The sequence below is a fragment of the Sinocyclocheilus rhinocerous genome, unplaced genomic scaffold (assembly GCF_001515625.1).
Source record: "Sinocyclocheilus rhinocerous isolate Xijiao unplaced genomic scaffold, SAMN03320098_v1.1 scaffold1372, whole genome shotgun sequence".
Lineage (NCBI taxonomy): Eukaryota > Metazoa > Chordata > Actinopteri > Cypriniformes > Cyprinidae > Sinocyclocheilus > Sinocyclocheilus rhinocerous.
In genome coordinates this window covers 141489-163409 of record NW_015640047.1, presented here as the reverse complement: position 1 = coordinate 163409, position 21921 = coordinate 141489, and the positions used below count along the sequence as shown (strand labels likewise).

General features: G+C 36.3%; 1 protein-coding gene and 1 pseudogene across 1 annotated transcript in view; both read left to right on the top strand.

Moving 5' to 3' along the window:
* The window catches only part of LOC107752403 (galectin-9-like), a 12510-nt gene extending 10437 nt beyond the window's left edge, over window positions 1-2073 (top strand). Inside the window, exons 7-9 of the mRNA XM_016568363.1 lie at window positions 1338-1420; window positions 1517-1673; window positions 1807-2073. Coding sequence (XP_016423849.1) covers window positions 1338-1420; window positions 1517-1673; window positions 1807-1953 — 387 coding nt within the window. The 3' untranslated portion in view covers window positions 1954-2073. The remainder of the gene's footprint in view (window positions 1-1337; window positions 1421-1516; window positions 1674-1806) is intronic.
* Window positions 2074-12602: 10529 nt separating this feature from the next.
* On the top strand, window positions 12603-13472 carry LOC107752404 (GTPase IMAP family member 8-like; annotated as a pseudogene).
* The last annotated feature ends 8449 nt before the right edge of the window (window positions 13473-21921 follow it).

Genomic DNA, 21921 nt, shown 5'->3' with positions numbered 1-21921 from the left:
AATATATATATATATATATATATTTTATTTTTTTACTTTCATAACAGCCCAAGCATAGATATACATATACATATACATATACATATACATATAGAATGCAGCACCAAACAAATTCGTTCGGGGAAAAATGTAAACAATAAACCACTCCATAGCAGATTCTGTACTTCCTCAACAAACCGAGGTGGTACTAAAAAAAGTACCAGGTACTGTACCCAGTGGAAAACCCCCCAAAAGTGAACCGTACCGAGCCGTACCGTGCCGTACCATGCAGTGGAAAAGCGCCATAAGTGATCAAGGGCTTAGGACATTCCAATTCAGCCCATTCCAAGGGTTTCTCCAGTAGTGTGCACTTATGCAACATAATCAATGACGTACATCCGAGTAAACGAGACGGAGGGAAGTTTTCGAGTGAAGGGCATAAAAAAACGGACTGGAATGCGGCTTATAAGTGTGTCCCATCAGGTAATGAAAAGTGCTACACACACTTGTGGTCTTCATGCTCACTTGAACACTTGGGCCAAATACAGAAAATAGGTCAAACAAGTAGTCAAGTGGTCAAGTGCAAAAACCGCAAGTGCGAGTATTTGGACAAGGGGGATGTTCCGATTCAGCCCATTGCAAGGGTTCGGCCACTAGTGGGCACTCGTGCAACGTAATCAATGACGTACATCTGAGTAAACGAGACGGAGGGAAGTTAGCGAGTGAAGGACGTAAATTGGCTAGAAGGGATACAGCTCCGACCGGAAACTAACAATGAAATTAATTTTCTACCTATTAGATTGTGTTTTATTAATGTCTACACCTACCCCAACCCTAAACCTACCCTTTACAATAATAATAATTATTGTTGTACAGTGTTACAAAAATTACGCTATATTGATGTGCGCATGCCCAGAAGCCGCAGCTGTATCCCTTCTAGCCTTAACCGACGTAAATAAATGAACTGGAACGCAAGTGAACTGAGTGCGTTAGATAAGGGAACTACTGTTCTAGTGATTCTGAAGACATTGATTAGCTGCTTCAGGTGTGTTTAATTAGGGTTGGAGCTTAACTCTGATCTCCAAGAACAGGTTTGGACACCCTGTTAAAAAAAAAAAATAAAAAATTGATTTTAATTTTATAAGGCTTTCTTATGTGCTTTGATAAATATTTCTGTTTTATACAGAACTTTTTTAATGAATGTTATCAAAAAAAAAATAAATAAAACACTCATCAACGCATTTAACTTTCAGTATTGTCAAAATCAGTATTTACAATGAACTGATTAATTCAACAAAGAAAGACTAGAAGGTTGCAGTATATTATAAATGTTGTTAATTACTTTGACCCACAATCAGAAAGTCCCCTACAAAAGCATCATTGATGGTGGATTACGGTCTGGAAAAGTCATCATCATTGAAGGAGTCATCAATCCTGATGGGTTTGACAACTAAAATAACACCTTCTGTTTGAAATAATCTCTTTGAATCATGACAGCTTCCAGCTGATCAGAAAAACATTCCTCTTCTTTCCCCAGAATGGAGATTTTTCTACGGCACAAAACTGGAATTGCGTTTTACTACAGTCCTCGTTTTGATGAGAATGTGGTTGTGTGCAACAGCTATGAGGATGGGACATGGGGCGATGAGGAAATTTATGAGCTAATGCCGATTAAAATAGGACAACCGCTGCAAGTAAGCAAACATTTGACTTTATGATCCCTGAAAGTACCATTGATATAAGTGGACAGTGTGGATATGACTGTACAGTACAATTGGGGGAAAATCTGTAAAGTGTGCAGTACTGAATGATTTTAATGTGTTTCAGGTCACCATCTTCTGCAGTCATCAGGGTTACGAGGTGTTTGTCAATGGTGAACAAACTCACACTTACAGCCATCGCTACACTAATCTGGAGGAGATTGATGTTCTAGACATTCGTGGAGACGTGCAGCTGAGCTTTGTGCAGCCCTGACAAAGATTTCATCCAGATCTATGAGGAAAACTTGTTCAAAACCTACAACAGCTGCAGTGATGATAATAATAATACTTAAAAATTAATAAACACAGGCTGTTCTGCCTTGATGTGTCCAAACTAGCTGTGCAATCTGTGTTAATAATTCTAGTAAAATATGCCTACAAACACAATTTCTTAGATTATAAGCAAAATAGCACTAGTGAGAAACAACAGATATGTGACACATTTTTAAAAAAATGTCCTGAAAAATGTATTCTGGATTGAATCGATCAAATTTACAAGTAAAATGCTAAATAAAATAATAATAATTCCTAACAGAAATGCTCCTGACCACTAGAGGACAGTGTAGACCTGGAAATGTTACGAAACAACTAATTAGTGGTATAGGATATTATCATATTATTGGCAGTTTATTATGTTGTTGTTTCTTCTGATTATAATGTTGCATTTCAATATATATATACTCTGGTTAATATTAACTGAGACAATATGCACAGGTGTAGATTCATACTGACCATGTTTTATGTATAGTTTACTTTCTCACCAATAATGGCCAAATGAAGTGGTTTTACACCAGATTGTAGTTGGGTCAAGTCAAGTCAAGTGTTTTTCATATTTCAGTGTTAAATTAAGATCAAGATCTAGTTGACTTTTTTTTAAGTAATTGTACTGTTACCAGAGAAGATATATAAAGATTTATTAACTGTTGACACATTAATGTAGAAGAAAAGTATAGTCGTACATGTGTGTACACTATATGATTTATTTGCTCATCTTATTACTTTATTTCTAGACCAATCATTGTCTACTGACATAATGGGCCTCATTTACGAAACAAACGTATGACAGAAAATTGGGCATATGGTCGTTTCAACGCAAAACTTGGAATTGATCAATATGGACGTGAGCGGTGGCTACGATGAAATCTCACGTCTGGTCTCAGCTCGTGTACGCAAGTTTTTGAGTTACCTGAACTTGCACGCAGCATAGTTAATATGGTGGAGAATTCTAGAATGACAGCATTTTGTTCATTTTTTTTTCCTGACCGCCCTTACAGAAAAATCACATGAATTTCACATGTGCAAAAAACACATGTGGTCACATGTGGCCACATGTGGCCACACACGTGTGATTCTGCACATGTGAAATTCCATGTGTGAAGACATGTGAAAATCACATGTGACACATGTTAAAGCCACATGTGACACATGTTTAAATCGCATGTGAAACATAAGAACATGTTAAAAACACATGTGAAATGCACATGGGAAATGTGTGTTTTTGGAAAATTTTTGTATGAATCCCATGTAAAATCCTATGTGAAACCCATGGGATCACATGTGAAACACATGTATATTCCCATGTGAAACCCATATGATCACATGTGACACTCATATAAATGTGAAACCCATGGGATCACATGTGGAAATGGTGTGATCACATGTGAAACCCATAATTAACATGTGAAACCCATGGGATCACATGTGGAAAACATGTGATCAGATGTGAAACCTATAATTAACATGTGAAACCCATGGGATCACATGTGGAAAACGTGTGATCACATGTGAAGGAATAAAATAAATAGGATCACACAAAATATATAATAGGCTATAATATAACTAACAGATTAACAAAGAAAAAAACACTGTGCAACAAGTATAGGCTACGCTCGTTTTTGTGACACTCTTAATGCATTTTATTTATTTTCTTTATGTATTTTCATCGTCTGTTTGATTACATCTTTAATTGATTTTTCCATACATTTCTGCCATATGTATATTAACTGACAGTCACCACTGATAAGCTACTACTAAATATTGTAGAAACATAATTTTCTGTAAAGTTGCTTTTCAACGATTTGTATCGGGAAAAACAATATACAAATAAACTTGAATTGAATTATGTCTTTATTTGATTAAATCCATCTGATAGCACAGGCGCCTCACGCACACACAAACAGCATTAGTTCTACCGTTGCCTGACATTTCAGCCATTCATCATAAAACTAAAATGCAGTCAACCAAACATAAAAGTTACACAGTTTATTTGAAAAAGGTCCGCTGTAAAATCAATTTTACACGGATATTAGAACTTGAGTGAAGTATAAAGCCATGTTTAGGCTACATAATGAATAATAGTTATGCAAACACATGTTACTAATATGGCAAAAATGGAAACATTTGGATTATTGTCGTATGAGACTGGCTCATTAGCCCAATGCTGTTTCAGTTTTGCTTGACATTTGTATGCTGTTTATAATGAATGCCACTAAAGCCTAATTAGATTTATTTTATAGTTGAATATATAATTTAATTTGTGTTTTATTTTATATATAATATTGTATTATTGTATATTTATTTTGTATATAATTTTATAACTACTTATGTTTCATTCTTGTTCTGTTCTGAATACCGTTAAATTTAAAATATTTGTTGTAGAGTGAGGGGAACTAAATAGGCTGTTTATATTTACGAGTATTTTAATATACATATAAATTACCTAAATTAATGTAGGCTAATAGTTTGCAATTACAAAGTTAACGGGTATTTTTGGAGTAAGATCAATTTCTCTTTGATGAGATTACTTCCTCTGTTTGGCCGGGTTTCGTTTCTCCGAGTCGTAAACTCTAGGGGCGTGGCTTCTAAACCGGGGTGTTTTTAGGGGCGGGATATTCAAATGACGATTGTTTTCTGCCGCCACATTTATCAACGTTCGATCATTCGTGCGATGAGATTGGCGGCATACGAATGTTTCATGAATCACACGTGAACTCTGTCGTAAGTTGATTTGTGCGCACGGATCTGCGCTCGTTTCTACGTTAGATTGATAAATGAGGCCCAATGTGTGTAGGTCTTTGATTTGTGTTTCCTCAAAGTTTACCTAATCTGTTTGGATTTAGTTTCAGTTTGATTCTAGCTCCATGTTTAATCTGACTGCAATTTCAAGTGATGGTTACATTTAGATCTAATTAAGAACTAATAGAAAAAATCTATCATGAATTAATTTAGATATTTGATTATTTTGGACATCCCAGAGATCATGGATCCTATGATCACATATTCGAAGTCTAATCTTAATCAAAGGTCGCAAGGTTCATTTAAACCTTTCAGCTGGCCACCTTCTGCTTGCTTAGAACAAAAAGTGGTTTATGTCACTTCATTACAACTTGCCGGTGATAGACAGAAATCAAAAGATCTCTGATGAAGTCATGAGCCTTTAGTCTGCTCTATCCTGGACTCAGATTTGAGGAAACATCAGCCTCCACATGATCTACTATAATGATTTCAGAGGAGATCAGAATAACTCAAATATAACATGTTATTTGTCAGGTAAGAATGTATCATGCCAATTACATAATTAAACAATTTATTTCAGATATGATAAATACTTGACATCAATTGCTCAGGTAACAGTGGACTTTGATGTATTTCCCTTTTTTTTTTTTTTTGATTGAAAATTTTCCTAGACTATATTGAGCCATTCCTCTCGGAGACGGCAACATAATCTACAGTATTTTATAGAGGAACTGCATTTTTTATGTCTATTAAAATGGAAATTCGTGCTCTCTGGCATGCTACGGGAATTAAATTGTATTTACATTTCCATACAATTGAATCAAAATGTGTTTATTACATTTAATCTATTTCTTATATTTGTAATCAACAATAATAAAGTATTTATTCTCATTTACTTCAAAAATAACAATATGAAAATTAATAATAAAAATGAAACAATATAGCAACAACTTGCTAAACTGGTCTGAGACTAAAATAAGTTCCTTTATTGTCAATAATGAAACCAAACATAGGTTAGAGTTAAGAACAGCCTAGATTTACAAAGAACATCACTTCAGAAGCAGCAGGGTGTGTGTATTTGCTAATGCTTATACAGTAGGGTAGTTTTTGCATGAAAAGCCTGTGCTTTTGACTTCCATTGAGGACTTTCACCTGTAGTCACAGATCAGCTTTAATTTCTTTCATTGCTGCACTAAAGAGTGATGCCATGTGTTTACCCTCAGATTTCCAGCTCAATAGTGAAATAGCAAACATTTCTTTGTCACATATTTGAGATCTTTCTCAGTTTAAATCGCATCATTGACCACATAGTTTCACATTGTACTGTAAAACATCTACGAGCAAACGAGAAGCAAACGTTCTGTAATTATTTCATTTCACTTTTATATGATTTTATGAAAACGCTACATGAGCAGCAGCACAACGATAATAATGCTAATATTTTATGTGTATCAAGCAGATCACATTAAAGTACGCTGCATACAGCAGAAACAAATTCTGGTTGAAAAGAAAATTTTAATTTGGATATGTAGATAAATGTAAATGGCAAACTTGTGTTTATTGGAAGCCTAAGACCAGTGGGTGTGTATCTGCTGTTTGGGTTTTCCTTTTTTGCATTTGTAATGACTGCAGGACAGGCTCTTTAGTTTCTTTATTATTATCTTCAGAGGCTGTTGGACGGACAACTTGAAAACCATCTGCAAGTAAATGCTATTTTTTGTCAATTATGTATTTATTTATTTATTTATTGTGTTGCAATTATACTGTATGACCTTGTGTACAAATGTTTATGAACTGGATGAACTAAATTGTTGAAATAAATTACAAAGAGTGAGTATAAAAGAACCTGATCAGTTGCAATGTTTTCTATCTTACTGTATATAACTAACAGGTGTTTAGAAAAGATATGGAGACAAATATCATGTTGCATAACTTTAGTACATAGCACAGCCAATAATTTGGTCATATGAGAAAATACTGCATACAATAAAATAGAGAAATAATGGTGATTATCTTGCTGTTAGTGGAATATTTCTATGGTTTTAATTTGGGATTACAGAGTTAGTAATTGTGTTGACTTTAAATTCAGTATTCGATGATTTTATTTTTTAATTCACACAGCTCCTGTAATAGTGAAACTGACTGTTTGTTATTCCAAAGATGATTAGAAACCTCAAATGTTTAATTCTACTGTTGCACAAAATATTCTGTAAATTAATGTCTTATTTTTACTAACTTATTTTTATATAGAAAATTAAGATGACAACATTCAATTAACTATTTGACTGGAAAATAGGATTTTTCCTTACTAATATATTTACTAATACATTTTTCCTCTTAATCAAGAGAGATACAATTAAGTCCACTGACAGAGAAGATGCGGAGAAAAAGCATGGATCAACCTCTTCAAAGTAAATATCTATCTATCTATCTATCTATCTATCTATCTATCTATCTATCTATCTACCTACCTACCTACCTACCTACCTACCTAGCAAACATCGGCCACATCATTCAGTGAAGGGAAATGGCAAGCAGCAGCTTCTAATTCCTCGTTAACATTGAAGTATACGGAGATAAAACAACACAAGTATCGATAACAGTATTGTTTGTCCTAAAGCTTACTGGTACTCCGGTATTGACCCAATTATGTACCGGTCCAAAAAAATACCGGTTCTCGGTACCCATCCCTAATCTTTATTGACATATTGAAATAAATAAATAAATATTTAAATAAAACATTATGAATCACACATTTTGTAGTTTGACAGGTCTTCCTTTTCAACTGGAACAAAGAGAAACATATATGTGACGAGGGGGGCGGGGTCGAGAGCCGTGGGAACGGAGCGAGGCCGGTGGAGTTAATGGATAATGAGCGACACCTGCACCACTCACCGGTCTCGAGTCTCACGGAGGAGCTCCGGAAGGATGCAGTGGTCGGTGAGGGGCTGTCGCTTTTTTTTGTGTTTATTTTATTATTAAAGTTTATTTAAACGTCCGCCGGTTCCCGCCTCCTTCTTCCCGTGACTACGAGTTTGTTACATTGGTGCCGAAACCCGGGAAGAAGGAGGGACATGCTGCCGGAGATCCCTCGCCAATGTGGTGAGTCCGCGGTGCCATCGAGCATGGCTGTGCTTTGTGACGAGGGGGGCGGGGTCGAGAGCCGTGGGAACGGAGCGAGGCCGGTTGAGTTAATGGATAACGAGCGACACCTGCACCACTCACCGGTCTCGAGTCTCACGGAGGAGCTCCGGAAGGATATAAAGGAGGAGTGACGACAGGGAAAGACGAGAGAGGACCAGGCCTGGATTTTATTTTGTGTTTTGGTTTCGTTTGTGCGCGGCAGTCGTCCGTGAGGGGCTGTCGCGCTATTTTGTGTTTATTTTATTATTAAAGTTTATTTAAACATCCGCCGGTTCCCGCCTCCTTCTTCCCGACCTACAAAGTTGTTACAATATACATGTTGAAAATGATCTGTGACCAAAACATTTGAGAGCAAGTACTTCAAGGAAAGTTATTATTAACACATAACATAAGAATATGTCCATTAAAGCAAATCAGTTATAACGTTTTAAGTTTTAAAAATATGCCATGATGAACCACAGAAAGAGAAAGAGAACAAAATGATGTGTAAATGAATTATGGATTACAGTTTGGAAAAATAGGAACGGAAAAGCTGAGAGAGAGAGAGAGAGAGATGGCTTCTTAAAAGAGCTGCTAGATTACAGTTTATTGTGGAGTATGTGATCTGAGGAAACTGCAAGACAGAAACAAATATTGAATTCAAATCACTTCACAAATAGTTATTATATATTATTGCAAGTGTTGTGGTTATGTGCTGTACAAATACTATACAGTAAAAACACAGTTACTATGGTAAAATAATGGTGAGTGTTGTTGTTACTGTGCTTTAACTACAAATACCACAGTAAAACTATGGTTACTGAGGTAAACCCATAGTAAGTGTTGTGGTTATTGTGCTTTAACTACAAATACCACAGTATAACTACGATTACAGGTAAACCAATAGTAAGTGTTGTGGTTATTGTGCTTTAACTACAAATACCACAGTAAAACTACGATTACTGAGGTAAACCCATAGTAAGTGTTGTGGTTATTGTGCTTTAACTACAAATACCACAGTAAAACTACAGTTACGGTGGGAGAAGCATGGTATATGTTGTGGTTACTGTGTATTGACTAACGTTACACATGACATGGTCGAGTGACAGGTACTATGGTAAAAACGTGGTAAATGTGTGGACTTTTTACATGATCCCTTTCCCACCATTGGAACATTTCGAATTACATAATTTCATTCATAAATACGGAACGATCGACTATTTCGCGAGACGAGTGGAACGCTTTGGCGTGATACCGGGTTGAACATTTATAATGTTTAGAAACAATTCTCTGAATTGCCTTTACAAGGACTTTAAAGTTTAGGTGACTGGTATCTAACATGTATGCTATGAGTCCCCTATTATTAAAAACTATGGCATTGTATTTTAAGAGGAACATGATCAGTGTAAGAGATTATTTGGTTATGTACTTGGCTACATAGTCAAACTATAAAAAAAAAATGTCAATGAATTAACATATTAAATGCAAAGTTTCAATGCTAGAAATTATAAAGCTATATATGCTATTTATATGCTAGAAAAATAAAATGCTAGAAAAGTTGACATTTTGTATATATAGTAGAAAGCGGGAAGATATTAAAGTCATAACACAAATTTTACATATTTCAATTTTAAGTAGTAAATGGAAAACCACGGAGCACACATTTTTGACTCTAATGTGAGGTATTTGCATATGTGGGCATGCTTGTTCATTTCAGTATCCATATCAGGTGAGTAGGAGGGGTAAATGTGTTTCTACTTTTTAGACTGATACACATCCTCTCTTCTCCACTGAGCTACACAACACGTTCAGAAGACAATTTACACAATCATCCAACCATATCAAGTAAGTTTTAAAATGCTTCCTTCTGAAGAGTAAATAATGTGTTCAAGTGTGCTTGTACTGAATTATATGTATAACAAGTGCATGCTCACCAGTTAACTGTCAATTTGAAAGCTTTTCAGATGAATGCATGCCAAATTATTTTATTCATTAAAAATGATTTAGCCTGGCTAATTTTGAAATAAAGTTATAGACACAAAAGCCTTATTGATTTTTATTATTGATTTTTTTTTTTGGTTAGATAATCAAAATATGATATTCTTATTTGAAAAATTGAAATGTCAATGATAAATATGATCAAAAACTGCATTCATCATTGTAGTTTGATTGTGTCCTGTATCGTGTGCTGATCAACACATGCAGTTTTACCATACTCATGATGGTGATGATGATTATAATTATATTATTTATTTTAATTATTATTAAATCTGACTGTAATTAAATTTAATTAAATGTAATTAAATTAATATCACAAGTAACAGTCAAAGGTAGCTTACAATAAAAAGAATCAAACAAATTTTGTGTTTTTAACCGTTCAGTTGGTATCCTCTGGGTGACAGTGAGAAATGTAGTCAGTCTAGTTTCTCAGTTCAGTATTCCTCTAGAGTCACTCCTGAGAGATCTCTCAAGATCCTGAGAGAAAAACATTGCTCCTCTGACAGGAATGACTGTAACAAAGGGTACGTTCAAACGACAACGGCGTACTGAAAACTATTCTTGAATAGTTTCCCACAACCTACAGTTGTCAGCGTTGTCAAAACAATCCCTGTTTACATGGATACACGGACAATGACTAAAAATGCTGTATCATGCATGTCACTTTGTAAAGAAACACTGCTTGACTGTAGCTACCTATCCACCTTATGTTTCCTGTGAGAGCATGCGTGGCCATTTGTAAATTTTATGGGTCTGACTTCTGGTGTCATCCACTTCCAGCTATTTTTATCGGTACAAAACAGCTTGTTTTGCTGCTTGATATTGCAAACTGGTGTGTCTTAACACATTATTTGTATGTATTATCCAAATTATGAACACACGGGTTTGTAGTGCAAACAGTTTCACCGTTTACTGCATGTTCTTATTCTTTTCATTATTTCGCTACAGTGTCTAATGAACCAAAAGTCTAACACATTCACAGAAAACAGCTTACTTCTGCATTGAAAAATAAGGTGGATAGATTGAACACATAATATGTCACCATATTCACAAATTAGCTTTTCATAGTTTACACAGAGACGATAGCGGTATCGTTCCCAAAAACGTGCACTTTGAAAGTTTGCGTTTTCAGGCCCCCAAAATGCAAAATATGTAAGAAGTTTTCTGTTTTTAGTTGACAACGGTTTTGTGTAAACAAACAAGATCAAAGGCATACAAACTATTGTCTAATGACATATGGGTGTAGATGGTTTTGTGGAGTTCTTGCCTGCTCAAGCACGTTTGGGCATGCTGCATTTCAGTGGTGTCACGCTCAATCCACAGTCCTGGAGAGTTTAGTTCCGGCCTTAATTAAACACACCTGAATCATCTAATCAAGGTTTTAAATAGTAATATTTTGTATAATATTCAGTAATTATTTTGGCGTTCCGTCCAAATAAGCTGCGAATGCTCCGCATACCCAGACCATTTGAGAGAATAAGTTCACGGGGTAATTCATATAAACATGATTATAAGTTGAACCCTTGTCATTTGAAATGTAACTTAAAGCTTAAAGAGTTAGGAATAAGTACGTAAAATTATTTATTTGCCAAAACGGCTGTAATTTTCTTTAAATCTTCCAGTTGCGGTTGCTTCCGGGCGAGCGGATTCTCTGCAGCTTTCTCGCCTCCGCTCTGTTGCTAATATGACTTGTCAGGATTGTAGCACGTTCTCAGTGATTTGCTGGCCTGTGGCTGATTTAATGTGTGAGGTAAGCTGTCCGTGAAAAAAAGTGTGACGTGACATGTGGCCATTCACTCCCCCCACCTACAATCCCTGCCGGTACGAGACTCGAACCCACAACCTTTGGGTTATGAGTCCGACTCTCTAACCATTAGGCCACGACTTCCCCGTTCGAAGCGCTCGCCCAAGCGGAAAAATGTGCTGTTGCTGTCAGATCTCGATTGCCGAAAATCACATTGTGTTTGATGCAAAACCAACTCGACTAAATCAAAAGAAAATATATGTATAAAACGCAATGCTTTGTTGTTTAAAGAAAGGTGAAACTGTGACAAGGTTTAACATAAAGAGCTACACTGATAAATTAAGGTGCTTTTTTATTAACTTTTCTTTTCCTCATTCTCTGATTAAATCTTATTATCAACATACTAACACTATTTTTTTGTTCAGGTTCAGGTGAACTGTCAACATTTTTCAACTAAATGAGTAAGTATGGAATTCCTGGTCAGAGATCAGATCTAGTCCTTGATGTCAGGGAAACGTTTATAGGAAGGAATGGCAGTAATAATTTACTCATAATTAGCCATATAGTGTTGACAATAGTTTTCAAACGCTGTTTTATTACATAATTTATTTCATTGCCATGTGTGATTTCAGTTGCCATTGAGCTCACACAGGTGTCTATCAATACCGCAGATGTAGTTTGTCTTTGATTAGACAATCAGAATGTTAGAGGCATCTCATGCCTGTCCGTTTGTTGAGAGAATGTTGCTTTGCTAGTGTGACCAGTTTGAAAAGGCCAGCCAACGTATCCATTTGGGCTTTTTGAATGTATGTCAGCCCATGCACTTATATGAACTGTTCATGTGTACTTAACCACATTTATGGACCCATTTATTTTGATATGAGTTAATTAGAAGATCTTTCTCTGTACTTTTGAAAACAAATCTTTTTAATTGAAACCACAGGCAAGATGCAGAGCAGCAGTGTGGAGCAACCTCAACGTAAGTACTGAATATTTCATGCTGTCATCCATCCATTCATCCATCCATCCATCTGTCTTATTTACCCCATCAGAAGTTAATATGATACTGCTGGGCAGTACTGGAGCAGGAAAGAGTGCATCAGGAAACACCATCATAGGAGGTGATAGAACACCATTTGAAGAAGATTTTTCTGCTGCATCTGTGACCAAAACCTTTGAATCAAAACAAACAGTGGTGCATGGACAAACAATCACTGTGTTCGACACTGCAGGAATCTCTGATACATCGAAGATGATTACAGATGTTCAAACTGACATAGAGAAGATATTACATAAACGTTTCTGCTGGTGATCAAACTGGGTCAGACATTCACAGAAGTCGACTGTAAAGTTGCGCAGTGGATCAAGAATCATTTTGGAGCAAAGGCCTTACTACACACAACAGTGCTTTTTACTCATGGAGATCAGTTACATGTGTCAATAGACAGATATCTGAATAAATGTGAATCACTGAGGTTAGTAGTTCATCAGTGTTCAGGAGGTTTTCATGTTTTTAATAACAAAGATAAAGATAGATCTCAAGTCACTGAACTTCTGAAAGAGATAAACAAGCTGAGGGAAACTGACGGATACAAAAGATACACTGAGCAGGACTATAAGGAGACTCAGAATACGATTAGACATAAAAAATATTGTACTGGAGCAGCAGTTGGAGGAGGAGCAGGCGTATTAGGAGGAGCTACAGTAGGAGCAATAGCTGCTAAAGCAGGAGCAGTTGCATTAACTGCAGGAACGGCAGCAGCAATAGGAGCAACAGGAGGTGCAGCTCTGCTAGCAGTAGCAGCTGGTGCTGGTCTGTATTTATTTACAAGAAAATGTACCCAGAGATAATAAAGTGACTAAAAGACCCCAAGCATAACTAAAATAACTCTTGTAAATAACATTAGTAGAGCAAAAACATTTCAAATGAGCACATGTATTGTCGCAATGGATCATTACAACCAATGCGGGTTTGCAAGGAGATTCTGTATGGAAATGGCAAAAGACTGGAATGAAGGTCTGTCGATGTTTACTGTTTGAAACATTATCTTACATGAAAGTATCTCAGTAGATTTCTTCCCCCCCCCCCCCATGTTTGCAGATTTACTAATTTAATTGCATTATCCTTAATGATTTAATTGTGAACTGACTTATACAGTACTTTTTCATTAGGAAAATCATGTGAATTCAAAGTAGGCTGTTGCAAGATTTTAAACATATTGCAGCATATGTTCATATTAATCTCATGTGTAATACTAATAAATTATTTGAAATAATAAGTAGAAATGTAAACCTAAGTACTTGTGATACGCTGTAAAAATAATTATGTAATTTTAACAGTAAACAATTGTAAAAATGCAACAGAAAAAAAACATGTTAATTGGTTAACAGTAAGTACCCTTACTATGTTTGGTGAAAAACTTTTCATGTAATTTTATGGTGAATTACTGTTAAATGTACATGTTTTGTAAGTACACTGTAAAAAGAAAATGTATTGTAGCATTTACTGTATGTAAAAATACAGTAAAAATATATATGTTTTACGGCACTGAACTTACATTTGTAAGACCTGAAATGATCTTCCCATGAAGCCAAACTTCAGGAACTCGCACAAAACAGCTGCCATGCAACAAAACAAAACAATAAAACTAATCTGGAGAAGAGATCTAGGTTTTTACATGTTTTTATTTATTTTTTCTAAAAGGCTGATTAATTTACAAAATATGCAAAATATGATTGACAAAGTGTTTTTTTTTTGTTTTTTTTTGTACAGGGCACTTTTGCTATACAATTAATAGTGTGTTGTTGAGTATGTAGTTGTACAATATATTTCCGTAAATTGTTACTATTTTTCATTTGTTAGTCGGTATAGACACTTTTTAGTTTCTTTTTCATATCCTACAGTCAGACAAGTCAAGTGTGCATGAGATGGTCACTTCGAGAAAGTAATTGTTTCATCTATGATCATGTTTTGAAAACTGAGGTAATTTACTTGAATCCTTACTGGGATAAAACCTCTTTAAACAAAATGGGAAATGTTCCTTAGGCTATACCTTTCTAGTTTCTTCATCAATAATATAATAACTGTCTTCATTTCTGTTTTTGAATCTTAAAGAGGTCCTATGTGTTGAACAGTGACGCATTAATATCAATGAATCATGTTGCTGTGTTTTAAGTTTGCTCTGCTTAACACTCGTTCCCTGGCCAATAAGGGTACACTGCTGAATGACATTATCGCTGAAAGAAAGTTGGACATACTACTGCTCACTGAAACCTTGCAATTACCTAATGACTTTATGGAACTTAATCTGTTGACTCCTCCTGGATACTGCCATCTGTCTAAATCACGTCTCATTGGCAGAGACGGTGGCCTAGCAGCTGTAATTAAGAACAACTATAAGACTGACAACATTGATTTTCATGTTGTTGTTTGCTTTGAATATCTGTCATTCAGAATTTCTGGTCCTACACCACTCTTGATACTGATCATCTACAGACCTCCTAAACACAATGCAAACTTTCTCTCTGATTTCACCGAGTTGCTCACTATTGCCTGTGCTCAACATAATATTATCATGCTTGGTGATTTCAACATTCATGTGGATTCTGATTGTGCTTCTGCTAAGGACTTTATGGCTATATTGGATTATTTTGATTTTTCACAGCACATTGATTTTCCTAGTGTTAGGTATTTAAGCAGGGATAGTACTGACTAACAGGAAAAGTAAGAGCCCAGATGATGTAACTCACCTGTGAATGATGAGATTGGCATGTGTAAGAGACGGGGTCTTAGACTCAAAAAGGAAAACGTTGCCCATGTGTGGACGTAAATAAAACAACAAAAAAAAGCTCTCGTCTCAAATCATGTACCCTTCATGTGTTAGTCAGTGATTTCTTTTTGTTTTTGGGACTATGATTATCACCGTGTTTTAACATAAAAAGGATAAAAAAAAGAAAACTTCAACGAAAACCGTATCCTTGCTTGGGCTGGACTGAGAATGCGGGGCATCTATGCTGCGTCGCCGGGCCAGAATGAGGTTGGGGCAAAATGCAGGTGAGTGACCTCTCTCTGGGTGGCTGTTAGCTGACACACACACACCCTTGCATCCCTGCATCTTGGTTAGGACTGCCTCCCACGTTATTTCGCATTATGTAGGGAAAGTTATTTGGTGTTACAACCGATAAACAAAAATAAAAATAAAAACGCCATCGTGTTTTTAGTGAGTGTCCGCCATTACGCGTGTTTGTTTTGGTTTGCGATAACTAGTTATGATTAATTATTCATATTTCCCCATGAATGAGCTGATTCGCTACAGATGTTTGTGCCAAATTTCGCCAGAATAGCGGAACCTTTAACAAGATTGTTGAAGAAGGGGGTACGCTATGTGTGGTCTGATGACTGTACCAAGGTGTATGACCAGATTAAGGTTGTGCTGGCATGTCCACCTGTTCTCGTTGTGCCAGATTTTGAAAAACCATTTAAGATGGCTGTTGATGCCTGTGAAGTGGGAGTGGGAGCTGTTTTGCTTCAATCCGACGAGTCTGGCATTGATAGACCTGTTGCCTATTTTTCCAGGAAGCTGAATATAAACATCAGAGAGCGTATTCCACCTTTGAGAAAGAAGCTTTGGCTCTGGTTTTGGCTGTTCGTCATTTTGAAGTTTATGTATCTAGTGCCCTGGGAGATTTGTTGGTATATACCGATCACAACCCCTTGATTTTTCTTGCTAAATTTCAGATATCAAATCAGCATGTGTTTCGTTGGAGTCTCTTTTTGCAGCCATACAGCTTAGTTATACAGCATGTGGCTGGTAAAGATAATGTTCTGGCAGATACCTTTTCTAGGATGCCTGTACAGTTTTAAAGATTCAAGGGATTAGGATGATAGGGATCTAATTTCCTGGTATGGAGTATTTAGATCGAATGTCTAAGGACATGAGGCCTGGCGATTATTACAATTTGTGTATGTAAAGGTTTTAAAAAAATAAATAAAGAGGAAAGTTTTTCTTGTTTTTTTTTGTTTATTTTTGTTTGAGGAATGTTAGGTATTTACGCAGGGATAGTACTGACTAACACGAAAAGTAAGAGCCCAGATGATGTCACTCACCTGTGAATGATGAGATTGGCGTGTGTAAGAGGTGGGGTCTTAGACTCAAAAAGGAAAACGCTGCCGGTGTGTGGACACGTAAAAAAAAAAAAACTCCCGCCTCAAATCATGTACCCTCCTTGTGTTAGTCAATGATTTCTTTTTGTTTTTGGGACTATGATTATCACCGTGTTCTAACATTAAAAAAAAAAAAAACTTGAATGAAAACCGTATCCACGCTTGGGCTGGACTGAGAACGTGGGGCATCTATGCTGCATCGCCTGGCCAGAATGAGGTTGGGGCAAAATGCAGGTTAGTGACCTCTCTCTGGGTGGATGTTAGCTGACACACACACACCCTTGCATCCCTGCATCTTGGTTAGGACTGCCTCCCACATTATTTTGCATTGTGTAGGGAAAGTTGTTTGTTGTTACAACCGATAAACAAAAATAAAAACCCCTGGACGCCTGTAGTAGTAATATATTTTGGTTCGTTATATCAGAGGTAGCTCGTGTCGTAACACTAGACACACTCATTCTCATACACTTGACCTAAGCTGTTTGGTTGGCATTAATAATGTATGTGTCCAGAGTCTTGAAGTTGGCATATCTGACCATAAACTCACTGACTTTAGTTTCTGTCTCCCCCTTGCTAAACCTAAAACCAAATCTAAAATATCTTACCAAAACCTGAAGAACATAAACACTGACAATTTCTCTACTGCTATAGCTGCTTCCTCTTTTGCCTCTCTCTGTTAATCTCTCATGTCCTGGTGCGATAGTATCATTATATAATCATGTTACATCTGATGTCCTGGAGGCTTTGGCCCCATTAATGTCCAGAACTGTCCCCTCAGCTCATTCTTCCCCTTGGTTTACTCCGGAGCTCAGACTAATGAAAGCTAAGGGTAGGCGTCTTGAACGGCTCTATAAGAAGACTCGTCTTCTCGTTCATGCGACCCTCCACTCATAATTCATATCACAGTTTAAAAAATCACTTAACACTGATTGCACTAGTTACCTGTCCACCATTATTAACAGAGCAAAGTGCAAGCCCAAGACCCTATTCTCTGAGATCAACAAACTTGTTAAACCACCATCGCCTTTTCTTAATGGTTCTTCTGACTTTTGTGATGATTTTCTGACATTTTTTACACACAAAATAAAAACATTTCTATCAATCCTTTTCTTCTGTTGTTCTTCCAGAAACTGCTACTTCTCAGATACTTTATCCACTCTCAAACTTCTCACTAACTAATACATCTGTGGTTGAACAGCTGATTATGAACTCTAACTCCTCTACCTGTCAGCTAGATCCTATTCCAACACACATACTCAAAAACTTTCTCCCTTCTCTCATGATACCTATCACCCACATGATAAATTGTGCCCTATCGACTGGTTATGTACCGCTTGGATTGAAAACAGCTATGATCACCCCTGTACTTAAAAAACATGGCCTTGACAACACTGTTCTAAGTAAATTCAGACCAATTTCTAACCTTCCTTTTTTATCTAAGGTTCTAGAAAAGGTGGTCGCCAAACAATTACAGGCCCACTTGGACAAAAATAATCTGTGTGAATCATTTCAGTCCGGATTTTGCCCTCTCCATAATACAGAAACTGCCCTTCTAAGAGTAGTGAACGACCTCCTCCTTGCTTCTGATTCACGTGCCCTCAGCCTTCTGGTTCTTTTAGACCTGAGTGCAGCTTTTGATACTGTTTTCTATTCTGTACTGGTACTGTATCTCGTTTGACGGAGATCGGTATTACTGATACTGTCTTACAGTGGCTAGGTTCATATCTGACAGGCAACAGTTCCTTAGCATTGATAATTCAAAATCTCATTCTGTCACTTTTTCTCGTAGAGTCCCTCAAGGATCTGTCCTTGGTCCACTTCTATTCTTAATCTACATGCTTCCTCTGGGTCAGATCATCCAGCACCATGGTCTAAATTTCCAGTTATGCTGATGATACACAGATATATTTTACCGTACAGCCAATTCTGTTTCCCCCTTCTTCTTTTACATCTTGCTTACATGATCTTAAAGTATGGATGGCCCAAAATGTCTTAATGTTAAATACTGAAAAAAACTAAATTTATGTTAGTTAGCCCTAAATCCCTTGTCTCCTCCCAACATGACTACTCCATTAACATTGATGGAGTTATAGTCCATCCCTCTTCCACTATACACAATATTGGTATAATGCTTGATTCTGGTCTACGTTTTGAATCCCATTTCAATCAGCTTGTCAAATACTGTTTTTTTCACCTTCATAATATTGTATAATATTGGCCTATACGACCATCCTTAAATTTCAAACATGCTGAAACTGCTGTTAATGCCTTTATTATGTTGCATCTGGATTACTGTAACTCCTTGTTTTATGGCCTACCCAACAAAGTCCTTAATCGCTTACAGCTAATTCAAAATTCAGCTGCTCGTGCTCTTACATTTACCAAAAAATCTGCCCACATCACACCGGTTTTACAGCAATTACATTGGCTCCCTGTCACCTATCGTATTCAGTTCACCTGTCTAGTGTGGGTGGTAGGGCTTTCTGCATTTCCGCTGCCACGCTCTGAAATAAACTACCACAAGATCTCTGTGTTATTTCTTCACCCCAGACCTTTAAATCTGCTCTCAAAACTCACTTATTTACAATGTTTCTTAATTGATTGCATGCCTTAATTTTCTGTACTATGCTTGTTTTGTAGCTTATCTTGTTTATTGCATATTATTTCACCTCTGTCTGCTGTTTGGCTGCTCATATGTTGTATACTATATGTTATTTACCTTATGGAAAGCATCCTTGGGTTTTTGAAAGGCACTATATAAATAAAACATATTATTATTTATTATTATGTTAATTACCTCTGTAGGGATTTCTAGTACATAAACGGACACTGCTATGCCCCTATCAGCCATCGTGAGGTTTGCTAATCACCCCAGCACATGACTCCAAGACGCCACATGACTTTTTGAACATCTGCTTCCTGAAACCCTTACGTTCTTTTGTCACAGACAAAGAAACAGAATGTACACAGACAATTCATAAGACAATCAGTGAAAATCATTGAAAATATCGGAGCAATATATTCACAAATAATATGTTTATGTCTGATGATGTTTGATGTGTTTCATGTAATCGGTGCAACTTTAATTAGCCTGTTTAAAAGGAATACAAAGCTCTCTCGGGCTTGCTCGCTCGCTCTCTCTCTCTCTCAAGACCTTTGGCTTTCAACTTGGTGAGCGCGACAAAGCGCTCCCACGCCGTAACATCGCACAGAGAATAACGGCTCGCTGGACGACCGTTGATTTAAAGTGTAAACTATCAAATTTGAATTTAGTTTTAATCAGGTGGACCTCGAATTTTCAGATTCGATTACTCTCAAAACCTGAATGAATTAATAATAATTAATTCCCTAAAATTAAGTAATCAAAGTCATTACACCTCTATCTGGGGTATTCGGTCTCTATCAAACCAATTTATTACCATAACTCACAAATCTCTCAGTTTTAATGGACAGTAACATTTCCATTTTCTCTTCACTGTCTGCATGATATCTGAAACAGACTGAATATGAAAATGGGATCCAGATCTGTTGATTTTGGCCAAAGAAAATAATCACTTTTCAGGAGGGAAAAGAAGTTGGATGTCCCATCAATGAAGAATAATTCACATATCATCCACTAGAGGTCATGTCAGTGCTGTTTAACCAGTAAAAACACAACGGCCTTAAATGACTTGCAGGTCAATCAGGTTTATTGAAACATTGGCCCTAGTTACAAAAACATACAAAGTAAAACATGAAAAGGAAACTCTTTATAATAGAAAATACATAAATATTTAAAATAGAAAACAAAATAAAGAGAGAGAAAACAAAGAAAACTATAGCTAGGAAAAAACTAGAGGAACTAGTAAAAGTAAAGGCCAAAGGCAAATAACTAAGGAAAGCAGAGATGTGACATTAGACACTGAAGCTTCGAAGCTTGTTTAAAAAAAAAAAAGACACACCTCACAGTGAAGCACTGTACCGGAGCTTGATTCGTTTTACCATAACCACGTGATCTGTGATGTCCGAAGCTTCATTTATAAAGTATGTTTTGACAAGCTAACAACATTAACATCATTCTCATTATGATAATAAATGATATTCGCTTTAATTCTGATTCTGTCTGAACGAGTACAAAACCTCCCGAACAAAAACACACGTGAACAGGACGGAGAAACAAGCGATCCCTTATGTAACATTGCATTTGAAAACAAAGATGAAGTTCTCAAGGTGAATGCATATCTTGACTCTAGGTATCAAACAACTAAAAATGAAGTCAAGAATCTTAGTGTAATTCTGGAGACAGACCTTAGTTTCAGTAGTCATGTCAAAGCAGTAACTAAATCAGCATACTATCATCTCAAAAATATTGCAAGAATTAGATGTTTTGTTTCCAGTCAAGACTTGGAGAAACATGCCTTTATAACAAGCAGGGTGGACTATTGTCTCCTCACTGGCCTTCCCAAGAAGACCATTAGACAGCTGCAGCTCATCCAGAACGCTGCTGCCAGAATTCTGACTAGAACCAGAAAATCTGAGCATATCACACCAGTCCTCAGGTCCTTACACAGGCTTCTAGTTATATTTAGGATTGAATTTAAAGTAATTTTACTCGTTTATAAATCACTCAACAGCCTAGGACCTAAATACATAGCAGATATGCTCACTGAATATAAACCTAACAGACCACTCAGATCATTAGGATCGAGTCAGTTAGAAATACCAAGGGTTCACACAAAACAAGGGGATTCTGCTTTTAGCTATTTTGCCGCCCGCAGTTGGGATCAGCTTCCAGAAGAGATCAGATGTGCTAAAACATTAGCCATAATTTAAATCCAGACTCAAAACAAATCTCTTTAGCTGTGCATTTATTGAATGAGCACTGTGTGACGTCCGATCTGATTGCACTGTATTTTATATATAATCATTTTCTATTTTTAACTGTTTTAAATTCATTTTAAATCAATTTTTAAATCATTTTAAAAGTTTATAAATTCATTGTTTTATTGTTGTGATTCTTTTTTTATATGATTATTTTACTTCCTTTCTATGTAAAGCACTTTGAATTACCATTGTGTATGAAATGTGCTATATAAATAAACTTGCCTTGTAGTAGTTTTTCTAGTTTCATGACAATAGGTTAAATTAATAATAAAAAA